The sequence below is a fragment of the Rutilus rutilus genome (assembly GCF_951802725.1).
Source record: "Rutilus rutilus genome assembly, chromosome: 15".
Classification (NCBI taxonomy): Eukaryota; Metazoa; Chordata; class Actinopteri; order Cypriniformes; family Leuciscidae; genus Rutilus; species Rutilus rutilus.
Genome location: NC_140220.1, coordinates 28,169,125 through 28,191,174, shown reverse-complemented (window position 1 = coordinate 28,191,174; position 22,050 = coordinate 28,169,125). Strand labels below are relative to the sequence as shown.

Genomic DNA, 22,050 nt, shown 5'->3' with positions numbered 1-22,050 from the left:
AAATTTCTGTGAATAAATATTGCAAGCTTTTTCTACTTTATGATCAATACTTGAAGCAAACGTAATAAAGATCTACAGTAACATTTACGTACAAATGTTAGGTAAACTCTACTAAATATGTGTTCTGCTCTATTCACCACGACCAGCTTCATCATCATGGCTGACCAGTAGTCACTTTTGTCTCTATGTAGGTTCACCAGCAGCATGGAAATTCATAAGCTAGTCTACCTTTTCAATAACAAGCTCGATGATAAGTAGTTGCATTGGCCACTATCAGTGCTTATTCATTCTATCGTTTACATCACACAACTTCAATTCAGTGATTCATCATGCTCTACCTCACAAAAACAGACTCACGACCTACTTTTACCTGTCAAACACGTGAACGATGAAAGAATTGTAAGTGTCCACATTACAGTATTTCTATTGAAATACATGAATGTCACATTCCTTTCTTGTTGGAAATCTATCTCAAACTGTGTTTTGGACTGTGGTAGCCGTTCATAACAGCTTAAGGGGGTCCTGTGCTTGACTTGAATCTCTTCATCTCTCCTCCCTTTCATGAGTACTTCACTGTCTTGATAGCACCTAATACATGTGCCTTTCATAACCCTCTTACCATGACTTTGGCCTCATTTCTCTCTAAATCATCCGCTCTTGTTCTATCTCTATTCTCGTCCCTGGTTGTCCTACTTCCTGCAAGCACTCCTAGCTAATTGTATTATCATTTGTCAAATTTGAATTATTCAAGCATTATTGAATGCACGGTTATAAGGTCAAGATGATTTTTCAATATGTCTGGTTGTGCTACTTTCTGTTGGTTTCTCATTCACTGGAAAGGCTGCTGCACTTGTCAGGCTAAATTTCCCTTTCTCTCTGCAGTGTGTTCTCTTCCTCTGCTGTTTCAGTATGAGTTACAGGAAGATACAGGTAGTTCATGCGGCCCAAGCACAGATGAAATGATAAAAGGCTCATTTTGATGGTTTAGAAACTCAGCTTTAGCAGCAGTGTCTTGAGCATCTCAGTGATGTACAGCTGTGGCTCATATCCTGTCCTGATGTGGTTTAAGGGGTACACCATGTTTTAACAGAGGCATCTAATTCAATTACTCAGTAACACAGTTGCCAAGGCTCTGACCAGCTTTTGACTTGCCCTTTATTTTCCTTGCTGCTCTCTCCTCTTCCTTCTCTTAATCATTATTTGATAGTGAACTATTGAAAAAGCTAGTTTGTCAAGTTAATTTAAAATATCTCTATACTGTACAGTAAAGCCAACCTTTTGAGGAAGTTGTTCATTCTTACAATTCTATCTATATTTGAAAAGTTATACTGTCTACTTCAATAATTATGATAAAGAAAAATACACAATTGAAAAACTTTCACTAAAATGAATCAGACATCCCTACACATGTTTAATATGAACTGATTCACTAAAATCAATCAAAATGTTTCTAGCTACAAAATAATTAAACTCTTTCCTGACCAGTGTTTTTTTTTAAGTTGCCAGCCAATGCCATAAATTTTTTTTTCAAATTCTAGCTTCATTGATTTTTTTTTTTTTTTTATCAACACTTGAATGTGTGTAAGTTTAATAATCATAATAATAATAATAATAATAATAAAGGAACATTTTGAACAAAAAGCTGAGAAAATCACATTTTTATCAAAGACTATGTCTGTGAAACACTATGCAATAATAGTTATGATAACGATTATGCTGTGGTCGTCAGCTTAAGTCAAGTGACGTTACTGTAGAGACCCAGTCCACGGAGGTGTGTGTGTGTGTGTGTGTGTGTAAGGGTTTCACACGCACCACAGGTTAACACAACTCTGTTATTCACCTACGCACAGCGTACTTCCGATGACACACACGTGCAAACCCCCATTCAGAGACTAACCTTGGCAGTCCAGACAGAAACACACACATCTCAGGCATCTCATCGACGTCAGTGCCATCCTTATGCTGAAAAGAAGAAGAGAGTTAGTGAATGCCAGTTGGTTATATTCTATTGAATGATTCAAAAAGTGCCTAGTTTTTCTATGAAAATGTCTTTCACAGCTCATTTGACATAAAACGGTGAATCAAAGTAGTAACAAAACTGCTTATTGTACAAAAAGAAGAATCAAGTCAAAATTGTACATATTTGATACAGCACTACAAAAAAAGTATAAAACATTAAAATACTGACATGTATGGACAGCTTGCGCTCTGAATGTTTGTATTGTAATGGCATGTCTGTCTGCATGAATCTGTGTATGAACACTATGTGCGAGAAAGAGAGTTTATGTTTCACTAACAGTTTTTGTCTGTCTAGTCCACATGTGTAGAAGCCGTTAGGTGTGAGTGCAGCTGTCTTAGACGTACAGTAAATGATATTGTCTGGTCTGAATGCTTACATAAACTAGATTTTGAGTCATCCCTGACGTCTGGTGAGTCTCCTCCGTTGGCACACACATGCTTCTCAACATCTGAGAGTGCCGGCTGGCCTTCAGCAGTGTCTATCTTCATACAATAGAGGACATAAGAGTTCAAATGAAGGATTTTATCTATTCAGATAAAACACTTCATAAGAAGATTCAGTTTTAGTACTGTGTACAAATCGGATAGTTTGGTTGTTAGGTTCATGCTGAGCTGTTGTTTCGATTAGTGTTGTTTCTAAAGAACTGCAGTGAAGATATTCAGGCCAGGCAAGATTATTTGACTTAAGTCTAATATACAATCGTACTAAAATATACTATATAATATAGTTTTGCCAATTCATCTGAGCACTAAAATCAGTTCCTAGGATTTTTACATGTAAGTAGCATGTACGATTGTTTTGAAGTCACTGGTTGCATTTATTTGATCGAAATACAGTAAAAAATATTATTATAATTCAAAACTATTTTATATTTTAATATGTCATTAAATGTCATTTATTCCTGTGATGGCCAAGTTGAATTACTTACAGTCTTCGGTGTCACACGATCCTTCAGAAATCATTCTAATATGATGATTTGCTGCTCAAGAAACATTTTGTTATTTTTATCAATGTTGAAAACAGTTGTGATGCTTAATATTTTTTGATACACTTTTTTTCTAGGATTCTTTGATGAATGGAAAGGTCAAGTCGAAATAAAAATCTATAATCTCTTTTACTGTCACTTTTGATTAGTTTAATCAATGCATCCTTGAATGAAAAAAAAAAAAATCTTACTGACCCAAACTTCTGAACTGTAGTGCAGAAAGTAGGTATGTATGTACAATGAATAAAAGTTTTCACTCAGAAATTGTAAGTAAATTTCACACACATATAGACACACACACACATTAGTACATGCTGTGAAAAAAAGACCCACAAAAATCATTGTCACCCCATCCTCCCAAGTTCAGGCTCATTATAGCTGAGTGAGACTAGACTGAAGGTTCATTTTGCCTCATCACCAGTGCGGTAAATTCACAACTTTGCAGACACTGTTGTTTCCCATCATGACTTAGTTGGTCAGACCACCTGCATTTCTGGACCTACCACCCACTGCATGGCCCCTCCTTTCCTTTCACTGCCATTACGAGGGAAACTTTTTTTGTTCCACATTCGCCCCAATGCCACTTTTCTTACCTTATGTTTCTTTATTTAAAGTAAAATATTCTCTGAATATCCCACTGTGTCTGCCTTCAGTCCCGGCCACCCACGTAGAAACTGCACTGTTAAAGACAAAGAATTAGACACAATTCATCATAGAGTGCTCGACAAGTGCAAATGACCTGAGCGGAGAAAGATGTGGAAAAAAAACAAACTCAGTGGGGTTTAATTTGCCTCAATATCTGAGGAGAAAACACAAAGACCAGCGGGTAGCAGCTGGTATGTTAAGCAAAATGAAGAAGACAGACAGACTAATGGAAACCCTCCGACACTAAATGTGCCATTAGATGCTTATGTGGCTGTAGGTCTCTCTGTTATAAAAGCCAATTCTATGTGAATTAAGATATTTGAAGCATGGAATTCACTGCAAAAACTATAACTAAAAAAAAACTATTTTGCTTTTGATGATAATTGGTTGGACAGACTCAAAAATAACACACACACACACACACACGGTTTTCACTATCTTTGTGGGGACTCAGGCGTAATGATTTTATACTGTACAAACTGTAGTTTCTATCCAATAACCCAACACCTACACCATCATCTGCATTTTTACATGTTCAAAGAAACATTGTTTAGTTTATTAATCCATTTCCCTCATGGCTGGCTGGTCCCCACGACCCATACACAAAAGAATTGTATTTGAAATATATTTTCTGGATATGTTTTGGAATATATGCAAATATTTGAAATTGGCCCAATAAATATATTTCATACTTATATTTCATATATTTTTGTTATATTTCAGAATATATTTCAATGTATTTGGAATATATGCCACATATATTTTTGACACTTTTGGGGACCCGTACAGAAAAAAATACATTGAAATATATTCTGAAATATAACAAAAATATATGAAATATAAGTATGAAATATATTTATTGGGCCAATTTCAAATATGTGCATATATTCCAAAACATATCCAGAAAATATATTTCTTTTGTGTATGGGGATGTAGCTGATCTCAGGTATACTATCCTTGTCAGGTATACAATATAATATAAACCTGCACACACATGTGCGCGCGCACACACACACACACACACACACACACACACACACACACACACACACACACACACACACACACACACACACACACACACACACACACACACACACACACGCACGCATGCACACTTACTTTCCTCTTTGACCTCAGTCTATGAACCTTTGAGTAGTCTTTCACAATGCATATAGTTCTCCGTGGACTTCGGAAAAGTTCATTTTTTACCCAACTAGAAAATAAATAAATAAATAAAACGAGAACAACCAATGGTTCAGAGGTGCCTCAGTTCACTGCACAGTTCACATCTGTTTAACAAAAAGGACACATCGAAGGATGTCAGTCCTCGGAAAGCCTGTGGTAGTCCATTTGCGACAAATGAATTATGCATATGCATGATCACAGCAGACATTTGAGCATTTTCTTTTTCTTTTGGTATGGTCTTAACATACTGTGCCGAGACTGATTTGTGTCTGACAGTGAGAGGACTCTTGAGTCTCAGCGGTGTCTTTCTCTGACAAATGGACTTTCTCTAGACACTCTCTCATGCACACAGCAGACAGTAATGAGTATTATGCTCATGTACTCCAACACACAACCACACAAACCACACATACACACACACAAGTCAAAGCCAGTCACGAGCAAGCATGGAAAAACATTAAAAACACAGACATAACGTGATTAGTTACACCTAGTCTGTTAGCAGTGCCACAGGTTGATGTGCCGGGACTGCGTTTTTCGATTATCATAGTCAATTGTTTGTGAATGTAGACATTTAAAAACCATGGTCAAGGTTTATCAAATAAGCCATAACTACCATCACTGTTAGAGTAAAGAAAAACAATTTTGCTTGTGATTTAGTTTTAGTCAACTGTCGTATGGTGTTAAATATTCACTTTATCCTGGAAACAATTTAGATTTAGATAATTAAAAAGCAAGCAAATAGTTGATTGTTGTTTCATCAATCAAATGGTATATCATTGGTTTTGTGCAATAACAACAAATAATAGACACATAGGAATTATAATTAAAGGAGTCATAACCTAGTATTACATTGGATACCTACTGCTGTATTATAGTCTTTCAGGCCCTTCTAAAAAAGAAAAGTGGAAAAAAAATAAACACAGACCTACTTTTACCCTTATTTCTGAAGGCATTATTGTCTCGCGAGATCAATGCGATGTTTTGGCTGTCGTGGACGCTATATATGGCTCTGCACGCCAGTTGAAAGGGTTGTTGGGACAGCGTCAAAAATGAATTTCATCCACTGGTCCCTGATAGTTTCGTCCGATTTTGGGAGATAAAACACATTTACATGTTTTTTATGGCAATCAACCACAGAGCAAGTCCGGTGTGCACTCGGTTTCTCCATCTTTCTCGACTGAACTGAATATGAGGGGGAGAGGGGAAGGGGGGCTTCCTGCTGCGGTGTCCATATATGGTATATCCTACTACCTCATGACGTCAAGAGGGAGCTGAAATCAAAATCTCGTATTTGAGTGCGCGTGCACGCGCGCTGGTTTATTTACCCTGAGGTAAACAAACGCTTCACTTTTAAATATCGGCTTCCCGGCCAGTGTATAATCGTTAGTCGATCATAACATACATTGATTCTCGTGGAAAAGTGAAAATAGCAGGTTATGACTCCTTTAAGATTAAAAAGGAATTATGTGAACTATAGACCTACTTGACATATTACATTAACATAACATACACATTGACTCACAGACAAGCAGACAAGTAAAAGTTAGTTAAAAAATGAGTAGCTCGACACCATGATACATGTCACGAAATCTTTTTCTCGTTTTCTCGCGAGACCATGGTTTGACGTATACCCACATCGTATTATGCATTAGTTAGTAAGTTATGTTGTTTAGTATCTATTAGTACATATTTATATAAGTGTATTTTGAATGCTTCCTATATTAAGACTCACTTTTATTACTCTCTCTTCAACATCGCTCCATCCTGAAAGCGCCCTCCCCTCATCTCGCTCATTCCCTCTTGTTTATGACTCCCCTTATGTTCCTCTCACTCTATCTCATTTTTAACCCACAACCCTCCACAATTAAATCTTCTTGCTCCGTCCCATCTCTCTCAGTCTCTGTCTCTCCGCAGCCGGAGCAGTAAAAGCTGGCTAGACGACCAACTCCTGAGGGCTGAAGCAAACGACAAGGGTGTCTGACACAGACCATCACTCAAATACGAGTCTCACAAACCAAGCAAGATGTGTAGCATCTTATATCCATCATTCCCATTTACAAAGAGAAGCAAATTAAAGAAATACAAAACAAAGTGTGTCCAGAGTGTGCGTCTATAAGATCATGTGTGAATGTTAAGCCCATTGGCACAACATGCTGTCTCTGATCATATCTTAATGTGAGTTATACAGATAACCTTTGACCGATCCTCACAACACTATCATGAGTTATCAAAACAGAGCTCTCAGACTGAAAGTGCTTGATGCATATCATGATTTTTGAGCACAAAATGCCTTAAAAGGAAAAATCTGCAATCATTTATCTACTCGCCCTCATTTTGATAGCTTTGTGTGACAAACAAATTACAGTCATTATGAGAAAATCCTTCTTTTAAGTCATATATTTTCAATGTATCGGTTGATCTGGTTCACAAAACAAGCCTGGACAATTTGTTCATAAATAAGCCTGATTAGGGTGACAGCTATAGCTGAAATTTGAATAACTGAAATTAATTTAGAAATTTCTTTTAGTTTCTTATATAGAAGGAATGGAATACAATGCATGAGTTGTATGGACCACTTTTATGCTTTTATACCATTTATTGAAGCTTGAAAGCTTTAGTCCCCATTCATAGAATAAAGGTGTGCAGCATTTCACTAAATGAGGGTGGATAACAGGATTGACATTTTTGGTCAACTATCTATAGGATAGTCAACTATCAACACGTTAAAAACAGAAACAGAAAATTACTTTTTGCTTTATGTTTTTGGCATTAACAACATACACTAACGTTTAAAAAAACGTTTGGGGTCAGTATTAAGCAAGGATGCATTAAATTGCTCAAAATTGACAATAACAACATTTGTAATGTTCCTTTCTATTTTAAATAAAGGCTGTTCTTTTGAACTGTACATCCATTAAAGTATCTTGAAGAAAAAATGTTAATAAAAAAATATTAAGCAACTGTTTTCAGCATTAATAATGATAATAAATGTTTCCAGAGGACCAGCTCAGCATATTATAATGATTTCTGAAAGGATCATGTGACTGAAGGAGTGATGTTGCAAAAAAAAAAAAAAAAAAAATCAGCTGTTTTAAAATATATTGAAATAGAGAACAGCTATTTTAAATTGTATTAATATTTCACAAGAGAGACTTATCAAAAGAGACTTTTCTCAAAAACCAAACAAATCATACAGGTTATGTGGACGGTTATCGATATATTCTCTTTTGCAGGCATCTCAGTCAAGCAGTATTTGCTCATTTGTGAATGTGTCTGATTGAGGAGCTAATCATTACAAACAGCTCTTCTGTTGATCTCCCAAGGCTTGTATATATTAGTTTATTACCAAGAATAGTGAAGATTACTGGCAAGTATGTTTGATTAGTTCTTGTTTATTCTGATTTAATACTCTAATGCAGAATTTCCACTGAACAATTGTAAATCTTTCTGGAATTTTCCAGTTATAAGTCACTTAAGGGAAGTATTAAGTATTTATTTTTTTAAACATTTTTCTAGGGAAATCCATTTCATACACCAGTCTGTCACGTGTTCCGGCAAAACTCATAGTTAAAGCAAACAGGATGATCCCAGTGTTTAACATGACAGTCTCTCCTTCCCACAATACATGCAATTATGCATGTAAGTCATGACAAATGCAACACAGATTATGAATGTTGTTCCTTTTAATGTGTGGATAACAATCAGGCACACTTTTAAAGGATTAGCTCACCCAAAACTGAAAATTCTGTCATCATTTACTCATTCTCATGTCATTGCGAACCTGTATGGCTTCATTTCTTCTGTGGAACACAAAAGAAGATATTTTGAAGACTGTGCTGGTCGCTCTTTTCCATGCAGATACAATAAACAGGGACTGGAACTTTCAAAAAAGGAAAATAAGTAATAAAAATATAGCCTACATTTTTTTTTTTTTTTTTGCCTTCTCCTTGCAAAGGACATTTTCATATATTTTCATGCATAAAGATTTAAAGATGCATATCCTGAAAAATAAAAAAAATATAAATATGATCTGGAATATATATATAAAAAATTCTCGCCCCTTTTAGATGATTTAATTTAAGTAGACAAATTTATAAACCTGAAGAAAAACATGTCTATCAATACAATAAATTGTAATTATTCTCTTGATTTTCAGACCTGAGTAGAACAAAACAATGATAATGTCAAATTCTGTACATTTAAACATTTTATTTGATGGAAGTGGCTATTTGCACTAAGTTCAAACTAACTAAGTGTACATAGGAGCTAATTGTACTAAGTGTAAGTAGTTGTTTATTTATACTTAGTGCAAATAATGGCAGATAATATTTGCACTTGTAGCCAACATAATAAAACAGTAAGCAATAACATGTTGAGTGTAAATGATTATATTGAAATAAATGCTATTCCAATCTGATATGCTGTGGGAAAGGGGAGAAGAATGAGTTCGGAAAAATGACGGATTCGAACACGGGTCGATCATATCAAAAGTTACCGCCACCCGCCTTGTTCTCCACACCACTGCCTCTGTTATTAGCCAGGTTTTTTGTGATTTTGTCTGGCCTAACCAGACATTGGTGGGCGGAGTTAGTGTAAATAGCCTTTGCCAACAAGGTACAGACACTCTTTATTTTTACACAGTTGATATTGTGCTATATTCCAAGTCCTCTGAACTGAAGTAATACACTCACCTAAAGGATTATTAGGAACACCTGTTCAATTTCTCATTAATGCAATTATCTAATCAACCAATCACATGGTAGTTGCTTCAATGCATTTAGGGGTGTGGTCCTGGTCAAGATAATCTCCTGAACTCCAAACTGAATGTCAGAATGGGAAAGAAAGGTGATTTAAGCAATTTTGAGCGTGGCATGGTTGTTGGTGCCAGACGGGCCGGTCTAAGTATTTCACAATCTGCTCAGTTACTGGGATTTTCACGCACAACCATTTCTAGGGTTTACAAAGAATGGTGTGAAAAGGGAAAAACATCCAGTATGCGGCAGTCCTGTGGGCGAAAATGTCTTGTTGATGCTAGAGGTCAGAGGAGAATGGGCCGACTGATTCAAGCTGATAGAAGAGCAACTTTGACTGAAATAACCACTTGTTACAACCGAGGTATGCAGCAAAGCATTTGTGAAGCCACAATACGCACAACCTTGAGGCGGATTGGCTACAACAGCAGAAGACCCCACCGGGTACCACTCATCTCCACTACAAATAGGAAAAAGAGGCTACAATTTGCACAAGCTCACCAAAATTGGACAGTTGAAGACTGGAAAAATGTTGCCTGGTCTGATGAGTCTCGATTTCTGTTGAGACATTCAGATGGTAGAGTCAGAATTTGGCGTAAACAGAATGAGAACATGGATCCATCATGCCTTGTTACCACTGTGCAGGCTGGTGGTGGTGGTGTAATGGTGTGGGGGATGTTTTCTTGGCACACTTTAGGCCCCTTAGTGCCAATTGGGCATCGTTTAAATGCCACGGCCTACCTGAGCATTGTTTCTGACCATGTCCATCCCTTTATGACCACCATGTACCCATCCTCTGATGGCTACTTCCAGCAGGATAATGCACCATGTCACAAAGCTCGAATCATTTCAAATTGGTTTCTTGAACATGACAATGAGTTCACTGTACTAAAATGGCCCCCACAGTCACCAGATCTCAACCCAATAGAGCATCTTTGTGATGTGGTGGAAAGGGAGCTTCGTGCCCTGGATGTGCATCCCACAAATCTCCATCAACTGCAAGATGCTATCCTATCAATATGGGCCAACATTTCTAAAGAATGCTTTCAGCACCTTGTTGAATCAATGCCATGTAGAATTAAGGCAGTTCTGAAGGCGAAAGGGGGTCAAACACAGTATTAGTATGGTGTTCCTAATAATCCTTTAGGTGAGTGTATGTTAGCTTTGTGTGAGGAATAGTCAAGTTTTGTATATTTTCGTATGATCTGCTTACTCACCACTATAAGGGTTAGGTTTAAGGTTGGACCTTCGTGCTATGTTTTATTTTTCTAAAAGGCAAACTTTTTGTGAAAATCGATTCATGTGAAATCATTCGAAATCACCAACATAAACAGTTACGTTTTCTCGCGAGACCATGGTTTGATGTCAGTATGCCCACATCGGATTATGCATTAGTTAGTAAGGTATATAATTATATTATATATGTTGTTTAGTATCTATTAGTATATTAGTTTATTTTTAATGCTTCCTATATATTCCGGGTCCTCTGAACTGAAGTAATATGTTAGCTTTGTGTGAGGAATAGTCTTTGATGATACTTTTATGGTGCTTGTACATCTTTTTTAAAGCTAGAAGGCTCCAGGCTCCATTTATTGCAATTGCATGAAAAAAAGAGCGACCAGCACATTCTTCAGAATTTCTCCTTTGCATTTTAAGACAGTCATACAGGTTTGGAATGAGTAAGCGATGATGACATAATTTTCCTTAAATGCTTTCTCAAAAACATCATAACAGTGCATATACACTATCTTACAAAGTTTGCCACACTTTGGGGCAGATGCTATAAGACGGTTGGTGCTATTACCCCAATCCATCTTACGCTTCAGCTCTGTTCAGGTATGTGAGTGCAGTACTGCCCCGCTGAGCTCCCAGGACACAATACTGTACAAGCCTGGGGCACATTCCTCAATGTGTGTGTGTTTTGTGGTCCATTGTGATTCAGCCACCAACACGAGCACCCCCACCCACCCCACTTTTCTCTCCTCAAATCCTCAGCCCGCTGCAGTGTGTTGACATGCAGACAAATGCAAATAGAGTAAACATGTTTGAGTGTTTACATCTCAATGAGAAAAAACAATCTCTCATCCTTTGTCAGAACAGAGGGGTGAAAAAGAAGCAGGCGAAAGAATTTCCAATAGCTGTTGAGATGCTAACGGTCCTGTGAGTGAGATAAACAGCGCGGAAGAATAGAGTTATCAGTGGGATCTTAGCATTCACATAGGAAGTTTTGTGGGAAAAAGTAATTCAGTAGCATGACAAAATGTTTGTTCTGACAGTGATCCCTTATCAAGAACAAAAACAACAAGAACAACAGCATCTGCAGCTCTATACACACACTGCACCTCTGATGAGCTTAAAGCTAATTGTGAATGTAATGATATATGCTAAGGTACAATGTGAAAAACCATTGGTATAATATTTAATTGGTATAACTTTTTAATAGATATTTTCAAATAAAATAAAGGTAACTAAAATATAGTTAGCTGAAATAGCTAAATATGGGCACCTTATAGATAAAAATAATAATAATTAAAAAAATGCTAAATGTGGACACTTAGCTTGTGGAAACTCAGACACCGGAACTGAATTCTTTCACATTTCAAAGTGCTGTTGGATACTTTAAACAAGCATGTTAAAATGAACCAATGCCATTAATGTACTTATGGTCTATTACTCAATACTTGATTGTATCTTTTGTGAACAGATTGGACCCCCTCAGAGAGGTCAGCCTATCAGACGGAGAGGAGCCCTCTCCGTGGATCCCAATGAAAAGGTTTGAGATCCTTTGAGCGTATTGACAGGCCTCTGCTGGGCAGCAAAGTTAGCTATTGTAGCATATGCTACGTTCAGATCCTTCTAGAAAGTCCCCTTCTTACAGGAAATCATGTATAGTTATAGTTGCTGGACAATTTCATATTTACCTCTCGCTCTCATTTTCACTTCCCGACAAAGAAAGGCAGATTTTTAGTGCTAATGCAACATAATGAAGAGCAAAGAAAGCTCATTAGGTGTGTAATGGATGTTATATCATGCAGTGTATTTTATCATTCTCATGATGTGGCTACAGAGAATGATGTGAAATGTAGTTGGGTTACACAAGCCAGTCTCCTCATAAAAAGACTAATGTTTCTTTATCAATAACACTAAACATGCTTATCTAAGATAACTAATGTTATCTTTTGTAACATTATAAATGTCATTATACTGTCACTTTCGATCCATTTAATGCATTTTGCTGATTAAAAGTACCAATTTATTAACAAAAAATAAACCCCGACCCCAATATTTTTAACGTCAATGTATCTTATTTAAAATTTTATATTATTTAAAATTTACATTTTTGTATGTCACTTTAGATGTCTGTCGCCATTGAGGTAAAGAGGACTTCACATTGCATTATGAATAAGGTGCTTGAATCAGACAGTGGCATACATCTTGATTTATCTATTAAAGCAGACACACATCAAGTGTAGGTAATTGTGTTAATGTGAGGGAGAGTGTGCACACATCAGCAGCATTAGAGGCAGACAGGCCCATAATCCATCTAAATCAGCCCATTCTATGTCCTGATGAGAACGCTGAATCCTTTCAACACTTCAAACACTTAACCTACATATTGCTAAAACTCTCTAACACTGTACCATTCACTTTACATTCTATGCATCTCTAATCCCTGTCCGCTCAGACCTCCCCTGCCTCACTGACTCCCCATAGGGAGGCTGTATTACCTCGGTACTGACCCGGCCTCCCACCAGCTCTGTTGTTACCCCTGTGTGAGTGACACCTCCCTGCTCATCTCTTGTCAACCAGGCCTCTCCTGATGTGGATTCTTCATGTCAAGTGTCCTATACAAATACACACAGATATTGAAAATGCATATTAAAGATATTAAATATCATAATCCCCCCTGAACCTGACAAATACACATGGCTACACACATTCATGCCCACCTCACACTACGCTAACTAGGTGACAATTAGATGAAAGACCAGATTGGACGTGTCCTCAACAACATGTCAATAACTTAACATTGCGCTCTGTCGTCACCTCTGACGAGTGTATTGACGCTTCCTGTTGTGCAGCACCTGGGCCTTTTGTTATCAGACAACATACTAATAGTTAACACAGCGTTGACAGGCAGTGGAGAACTGGTGCTAGCATTAGCATTATAGACAAGACACTATCAGTAAACACCGCTACAAGAGCGGGAACTTTTTCACAGATGTGAGAGGAAGCTTCTGTAAATCTGTTAAAATTAACATGTCTGCTTGAACTTTGAGGGAATAAAATGAAGAAAATGTAAAAACTAATGTAGGTTAAAACAAAAACATACAGCCATTATGTAAAACACAGGATCTTAATTTTAACAAACAAACAACAGTTATTTTAATATTTCAGTTTTTACTGTATTTCTGATCAAATAAATTCAGCCTTGGTGAGCATATCTTTCAAAACATTTAAAATTCTTACCGACCTCAAACTTAATATTGTCGCAAAATTATCAAATTCTCTTATAATATTATATAATGTCGATGTGAATTCATACCTTCAATATATTTCTAAATATAATCTGTCTCTTCTCCCCTCCACTGTATCTCGTCCTTCTTTCTCAGAGTCTTTTCTCTCTTCTTTCTGACACCTAGGCAAAGGCCAAAATATCATTGTAGTGCTTAATGTTGACAGAAAAAAACATGCATTAATACAGTTGCAGTTTCCTTTCATGCTCATTAAACTCACACCAGAGGCCTTAGAAGACATCCACTCATTTAGGTGGCTCTGATGTGGTGAACAAAGCTGTGAAAGGTGTGTATTTGAGCGTTTGAGTGTTAACGTTCCATAGCTTGCAATGGCCTGTCGAATGTCGGCAAATCAGCACCATCAGTTTCATATTTCAGCAAAGGCCTACTGTCATCATTCCTCTTATCATATATTCATACCAGCTCATAATCACGCAGGGGCCCACCGCCAGCATACCTGCACAGACTAACGCATGAGCGTGGACGAAAGACGGATGGGGGGGGGGGGTTTGAGAAAGTTATCAGATGCAAAACAGGCCATAGAAGATGTGAATTCTGTCATCATTTCCTCACCTTCATGTCCTTCAAAACCTGTATGACTTATTTTCTTTTGTGCAAGTCAAAATGAGATATTTATAGCAGATGCTGGGAAAGTGAACGGAGACCACAGCTGTCAAGCTTAGATTTTCAAGGCAAGATTAGTGAATAACAACTCAAATTCCTCAGTCAAAACTATTGTATGACTTCATAGACTTGGGAAGATAGTACATGCAGTTTAAACTACTTTTATGATGCTTTTAATGTGTCACTTTAGGAGCTTGACACATTAAAATGAAAAAGAACAGCATGAATGTTCTTCAAAGAGTCTCATTTTACATTCCTCAGAAGAAAAAAATGTCACACATGCTTGAAACAGTGTTATTTTAGTATGACTTTTTATTTTTACTATTTATTAATATTTTAATTGGAGTTAATTTTATATTTCCAATTTTTATTTTATTTTAGGTTTTAAGTGATTTTGTTACGTGATTTTTTTAAGCTCTGTTTTAGTAATTAAACTTTAAACTTTTCTAATTGTCATTTAATTTTTTAATCTAATATTTATTCTTTATTTGATTTTAGCTTTCTTTCAATTACTGAAAATATTTTTACTAGTAGTTTTAGTCAATAACAAAACAGGAGGGTGAGTAAATGATTAAATAAATTTCATTTAACTATTCCTTTAAATTTGCTTTTCTCTTTTAACAATACAGACACAAACAATCAAGAAGATTTAGTAGGAGAGAGACACAAATATTAATTATGAGATGCAGATGAGTGCATGTTCAAAAACAAGGTTAGACTTTGATCTTCTATACCTGATGAGACGAAAACCTCAAAACGCTTCAGCACAATGACATTAAACACAAACGCTGCAAGATCAAACATTAGGAAGACTTCAGAGAGAAAAGCACTTAGGCAGTGTGTTAATTACTCTCATACAGTCTGACATTAACATTTCATGAGCATAGAACTCATACACTTGCACACATAGCAATGATAATTGTCTGTATGGGGTTAGCATTCTGTATGTGTAGGGTGTTGGGGGCAGGGTCAATGGCTTCTTTGAGATGTCAGCATCCCTCAATGACACACACTACCCCCGACTACTGCTGAGGGACCAAGACAAGTCAGAACATGCTGAAGACACCAAAGCACACTCTGTGATGCACTTACTGTATGCACGCTTGCCACTGGAAAAAACAAGCGATGTAGAGTTCCTACACTAAAGGAACAGTTCTATGGAACACAATGTATCAATGTTTGTTTTTGTCTATGCAATGAGGTCCAATGTTGTTTTGGACCCTTTGGACTTTCATTGTGTGGATGAAAACAGTCCTTTAAAATATCTTCTTTTGTATTCCACAGAAGAAAGAAAGTCAAACAGTTTTAGAATGGGTGAATAAATGATGACAGAATGTTCATTTTGGGTGAAGTACTCCTGATGTTTGGCATCAATTGAACATATTGGAGAGTGCACTAAATAGAGCTGTTCAGTCCTGACATCAAACTTGGAAGGATAATTCTCTTTGGGTTCCCTCAGGAATCTCTATTGTTTTATTGGTGGTTGTAGTCCTTAAGCAACAAAACTTAGATTTGAGGTATGACGGTCACTGTGTGCTAATTATGTTGTAGAGAACAAAATGTGAAAGTCTGTTAAAGTAGTGTTAACAACAGACCTTATTGTGCTCATAAATCGAAAACCACTATTTCAAAATATCAGTCTAAATTCCAGAGGGAACCCCAGGCTCAGAAGTGCTAATACTCCTACAGTTTGCAGGACTGCAAGCTGAACAGGACCGTTAAATATGTGAGAGATAAATGGTCTCTGTTCTCTTGGTCTTGAGCTTCTGGATGAAGACAAAAAAACACTCCCCTGACTAAAAGCAATCACAGATCTTTTGGCAGTACATTGAGTCTCATAACCACTTGTCATGTAAACACATGGTTGAATATGTCAAACATTTTGACTTTTGATGTTTAATGGCCAATCTATACAGCAAGCTAGCACAATAAGCTCTGATTCATCAGAGAAATGTGCCGTTTTGCCGAATACACAGATTTAGGAAAATAGAGATGGTGAGAACATAAAACTGAAAGCAATACAATACAATAATACAATAAACATTATCATGCATATACATTTTTATGAGAAATAAAATATGAAAATGACAACTGGTTATTTCCATGAGCGCATGCAGACAGATAAATACTCTCGAGGTATGAGCTCTGTCTGTTACTGAAAGAGGACATTCGTGCATCTGTTTTTCGAACCCTTTTAGAAACCAACCAAAGCTTGATCAGCATTTTCAATGCAGAAATGTTTTATTAATTTACTTTATTCATTTATTTGTGTTTTTCCTGACACTGCTTTTACTGTGTATCATGCTATGACAATATCACATGCAAAACAATCATGCCAATAAACGTTGACATTTAATACATATATATATATATATTTTTTTGTGAATTTATATGCATTTAGTCGGTTTTTTTATACATTTATTACTCAGAGAAAGAGAGAGAGAGAGAGAGAGAGAGAGAGAGAGAGAGAGAGAGAGAGAGAGAGAGAGAGAGAGAGAGAGACATTTATTTACTTACAGGTCCTGGGGCGAGTCTATGGGGATGCTGATCAATAGCTTATTCTCATCGGCTAGGCTAAAGAAAAACAACACACACTTTGCAAGTGACACGTTAAGCGCTTAGAGATCATTGACACAAGATAACATTCTCATTACACGCGTTTGAAGTCACATTTACAACTGACCGATATCAGCAATCACAGGACTAAACTCCATTCAAAACCTCCAGGTTTAATCATATCTACAGGCTATGTTGCTAGTTTTGTAAAACATCTAATTTTCCTCCTCAGCAGCGTCTTTTAGGGCAGGTTTTGCCTCCAGGTTTAATCACATCTACAGGGTATATGGCTAGTTTTATAAAACAACATCTCATTTTCCTCAGAAGCGTCTTTTAGGGGAGGTTTTGCAGAAGCGACTGTCAGTTTACACGGGTATTCTTTCTCTTTTTTTCAGTTATAAACAGCTCGCGCATACACGTGAAGGAGTGGGCGGGGCGAGGGAATGTGACTGTTTGTCTGCAGTAGCCAATCAGAGCCGAGTGCATCTGTGGCTGTATAAATAAACCCAAGCTCCAGTCTCGGCTCAGTAAACCAAGTTACAGTCTTGGTGCTATCACCTAGTAGGAGTTTGGAAAAATTCACCGACTTTATCATTGAAAGACAACATTTGCTCGTATGCCGACGACTAACATCGATTCTGACATTACTTTTACGGTGTCTGTGGATTTTTCGTCGTAGTTTGTCATCGTAGGCTTTGGATAGTGTCTTTCTTTTGTCAAAATGCGTCTAATCCAGAACATGTCCACCATCGCGGAGTACCCGAGCGCCGAGTGCCCGTCCAACCGGGTCATAAAGATCGCAGTGATCGGCGGAAGTGGGGTCGGCAAAACCGGTATGTTTGTGGAACAGTTTTACAGAATTTTAAAGCTCATAATACTGAGTGCCTATAATATAATATTACAAAAACTAATTTAGTGTACATTCGTGTCTTATATGATATTCATGTCCATTTCTTGCCTTTTCCCGTGCAGCGCTGGTGGTTCGTTTCCTCACTAAGCGGTTCATTGGTGACTACGAGAGAAACGTGGGTAAGTTTTCCATCTTTCTAAGGCAACTGATTTAGTTAACACCATTTAAACTCAGTAGTGATATTGTCAAATGTATTAATCTGCATTTTTTGTATCACAGGCAACCTGTACTCAAGAGAAGTGCAGATAGACGGAGAACAACTGGCCATTCAAGTTCAAGACACACCTGGGGTTCAAGTAAGTATGCGCGATACAGGAACAGTCGTTCCTAATGCGATTGAATGTCACTTTTTTTTTACCGTTATGTGCTCTCAGGGCATCTTTCCCACGCCGCTTTTTCACGGGTGAGAAGTGTAGAATGAGCGCATACCTTCGCCTTTTGTCTTTTAGCGCTTCCTTTGTGTTTTTCCGGGTTTGTGTTTAACACTTGGGGTTAATTGACCAGCGGGATACCTACTGTTGCACTCCTATATGGGGGCAGCGCATTCATGTACTGCAGCTTGACGAAAATTAGACTTATTTCATCGAAATTGAATCGGTTCTTTCGAACAGTTGTGTTTCAAAGAAACGGTTCGCACGGGATCGCTGTATTGACATCGCTGCGTGTTGTATTTTCAGCTCAGCGTTTTAAATAGTGACATAACGTCCTCCTCCCCACCCCCGTTTATTGTAATTTCATGTGTCCTACTTGCTTGTTGCAGTAATAAACATTTACAATAAACATTGCTAAAATTCAACGGTTGAAATAAGATTTGACATGTTTAAAAAAAGAGCAACAGTTTCGTGTGTTTTGAACATTATTATGAGCCGGTTCATGAAAAAGATTCGACTCCTCCAAAGAATGATTCGCTCCAGCGCTGTGGGATATTTGTAGCAGTGGTTGGGAGGTTTTGCTGCTTCAGCAGGGCTCAGCGGGTTTAGGGATATGAATAAGCACTTAAAACAGTTACAGTAGACCAGCCCATCTAAATTATCCCTCTGCGTTTCAAAATTAGAGAATGGATTTTAATTCAATTACAGGGCACTTCTTTCAAGATGTCTTTAGTCAGAGATTTTAGTGCCAAGTTTGGCAAGCAAGGCTCTTTTCCTAAACCAGGCAGTCGTCCAAAACCACAAAATGCCTTTTATTTTTGGACTAGGGTGAAAGACTCTGTAAGTTTAGGCGGTCAAATCTCACACTTTTGTGTAACAACAATCGTAATAGCCAATAGCAAAATACTTTTCCAGCTTAAAGTTCTCAATCAGCATTGCTGTACATATCGCTCACACCTCATTAGTTTACATTCTGTTATTGAAGAAAATGAGTTAACTAACCAGACATGTTACATAACTGACAAATGTGCTTATTTTTTTTTTCTTCAGGTGAACGCTAATGGATTGAGCTGCACTGACCAGATGTCTCGCTCCATTCAATGGGCGGACGCCGTAGTTATGGTGTATTCCGTAACCGACTGCCGGAGCTTTGATCACATTGGCCAGCTCCACCAGCTTGTTCTCCGCACCCATACGGATAGGTCCTTGCCAATCATCCTAGTGGCCAATAAAGCTGATCTTCTCCATGTGAGGCGTGTGGATGCTCAAGAAGGTCCCCTGCTGGCTTCAGCGCTGGGCTGCTCCTTCTACGAGGTGTCCGCCAGCGAGGACTACAGCCAGGTCCACGGTGCCTTCCACAGACTGTGTGTGGATCTGGCCAAGCAGCAGCCTCAGACCCCCATCAATGCAGCTTCATCTGGAACAGAGAAGAAAAGATCTCCCCTCATTCCCAGGCCCAAATCCCCCAACATGCAAGACCTGAAGAGGCGCTTCAAACAGGTGCTGTCGGCCAAGGTCCGGACCGTCACTTCAGTGTGAAGAGGGTTTGAATACCAGCAGGATAAAGAGCACGATTAAGAGAGAAAATGCTCTAAGGAGAGATGATATTGAGAGCAGCAATGCTGAATGCATAGATCTCGCTCCTTGGACGTTCTTGAGATCCGTTGATGATCAGCAGACCGGTTCCAAACAGAGGCCCCTGAAACTTGACCTCTGATTGCGTCATGGTCGCTGAAAAAACAAAACAAAAAAAAACAAGCAGAGTCTGGTGAACGCTTAGATTTTCACATGACCATCCCAGTGCTGGTGGACACTTGTGTTGCTGTCACTTATCCATGTGGACACAGCAGGATTCTGGGAGACGTGGTCGTATCGCCTTAAAGAGGGACAGTGCAAAGACTGAATGGAACAGATGGAGACTCATAGAAACACTATTGACACTCTGCCTTACCTGTGAACCTTTAAGACACAATTCTCTTGGTAACAGAGATGGTGAAGGCCGCAAAACAGACTATTTTAAGAATTGCTTTTCTGAAAGGCATGGGAGAGAGGGAGTTTTTTTGTTCCTCCTTGTGGTCAAGGCTTTTACGGGCTGAATGCAGGCATTGTGAAAGGACAAGGCACTCAAGCTAAGCCTATAAAGAAAGAGAGTATGTGTGTGTGTATCTCTTACAGCCCTGCTCTTGTGTACAAGGCCAGAATGTTTCTCCTGGTTTTATGTAAAACTGCTTTGTGCCACTTTTTTATAGTGGAGTAGAAGTTTTTTTTTTCTGTTTAAATGCACTTTAAAAAAAGCCAAAGGGCTGAAGCTCAGAGTTATTTATTTATGTTATTTGATTGTGAATGGAAATAAAGAGTTGTTTTTAATAAAATAATTGTTTCTGAATTTTTAAGCACACTTTCAACCTATACACTCCACTATACACCCATTCATCCTGTTTAAACTGTGACTGGACACACAATGAAATTCTATACTAAATTAATTTAGCAGAATTTTCTTCAATGGAGCCTTGAGAGATAAGGCCAGTTTACAAGGTCTATATTATCAGTGTATGATATTACGCTTTAAAATGCAACAACCCCGTATACACTACCATTTTTTAACAAAGTGATAATTCATTGATTTACTTTTGATCAAAAGTGACCGTAAAGATTTCTATTTCAAATAAATGCTGCTCTTTTGAACTTTCTATTCATCAAAGAATCCTGATAAAAAAGTATGACTTTTTCCACAAAATTATTATGCAGCACAACAGTTTTCAGATAAACGCAGTCTGGGTGAGTATAAGAGCCTTCTTAAAAATAGTTTATTTTAAAATGATGCTATACTACATATTTTTAATGCTGAAGATTTCTACATGGTAAAAGTGAACAAACTACTAAGACCCTAAACATAAAATAAAATATCAAGCTATGCATGTGTGTGTGAAGAGAATGTAAATGAAATGAAATTGGGAGGACCATAACTGATAACTTCAAGTGTTTTTAGCATCTTTGTAAGACACCTGCTAGGGTAATCGATTTTGGCAAATGCGAAACACAAACTCAAAACTTCTGAGAGAGAAATGCATGTAGAAGCATGGAGGTTACAATGTTTGTGTCTACTTAGCTAAACTTTGGGGAAAATGTATGTGGTTTATGGGGGCGTAATGATTTTTATACTGTACTACAAACTATATATTTTGTCCCCTAAACCTACCCATCACAGGAAACTTTTGCTATTTCAATTGAATTTTATAAAAAACAACAACAACAACATAGTATGTCTACAGTATGCCTCTTTAGACAGCTGAGTAAAGTGTTAAGTGTGAGAAAGTGAAGGAAGCATAGAGAGAGCTGTCCCCACCCTTTTTGACCTGTGCCCTCTCCCCATCTGTCACTTCTCCAACAGCGCTGGAAGTGAAGGATGAAGAGGGAAGATCCTGTGAGAATCAACACATGGCTGATTGTAAGAACTGACTGCAGAATGTGTTGTATCTG

At 37.7% G+C, this 22,050-nt stretch overlaps 1 protein-coding gene and 1 long non-coding RNA gene across 2 annotated transcripts; one reads left to right on the top strand and one right to left on the bottom strand.

Annotated features, from left to right (window-relative positions):
* Nucleotides 1-2,402: 2,402 nt before the first annotated feature.
* LOC311305591 lies at nt 2,403-17,383 on the bottom strand. Its single transcript, XR_014630033.1, has 4 exons — nt 17,251-17,383; nt 14,139-14,231; nt 13,321-13,437; nt 2,403-2,502 (listed from the first exon to the last, which is right to left on the bottom strand). It is a non-coding gene; the product is annotated as an uncharacterized lncRNA (long non-coding RNA).
* Nucleotides 17,384-17,767: 384 nt separating this feature from the next.
* Nucleotides 17,768-20,933, top strand: rasl11b (RAS-like, family 11, member B). Its single transcript, XM_084432933.1, has 4 exons — nt 17,768-18,122; nt 18,262-18,318; nt 18,419-18,495; nt 19,621-20,933. Exons 1-4 carry the CDS (start codon nt 18,011-18,013, stop codon nt 20,107-20,109), a joined length of 735 nt encoding a protein of 244 aa, XP_084289059.1. The 5' UTR covers nt 17,768-18,010; the 3' UTR covers nt 20,110-20,933.
* Nucleotides 20,934-22,050: the final 1,117 nt, after the last annotated feature.

What these genes read in the sequence shown, in the direction of transcription:
- rasl11b (XM_084432933.1), top strand. Translation starts at nt 18,011, where the DNA reads ATGCGTCTAATCCAGAACATGTCCACCATCGCGGAGTACCCGAGCGCC. An exon ending in TGACTACGAGAGAAACGTGG is followed by an intron (nt 18,319 to 18,418) that starts GTAAGTTTTCCA and finishes TTTGTATCACAG; the next exon opens with GCAACCTGTACTCAAGAGAA. An exon ending in AAGACACACCTGGGGTTCAA is followed by an intron (nt 18,496 to 19,620) that starts GTAAGTATGCGC and finishes TTTTTTCTTCAG; the next exon opens with GTGAACGCTAATGGATTGAG.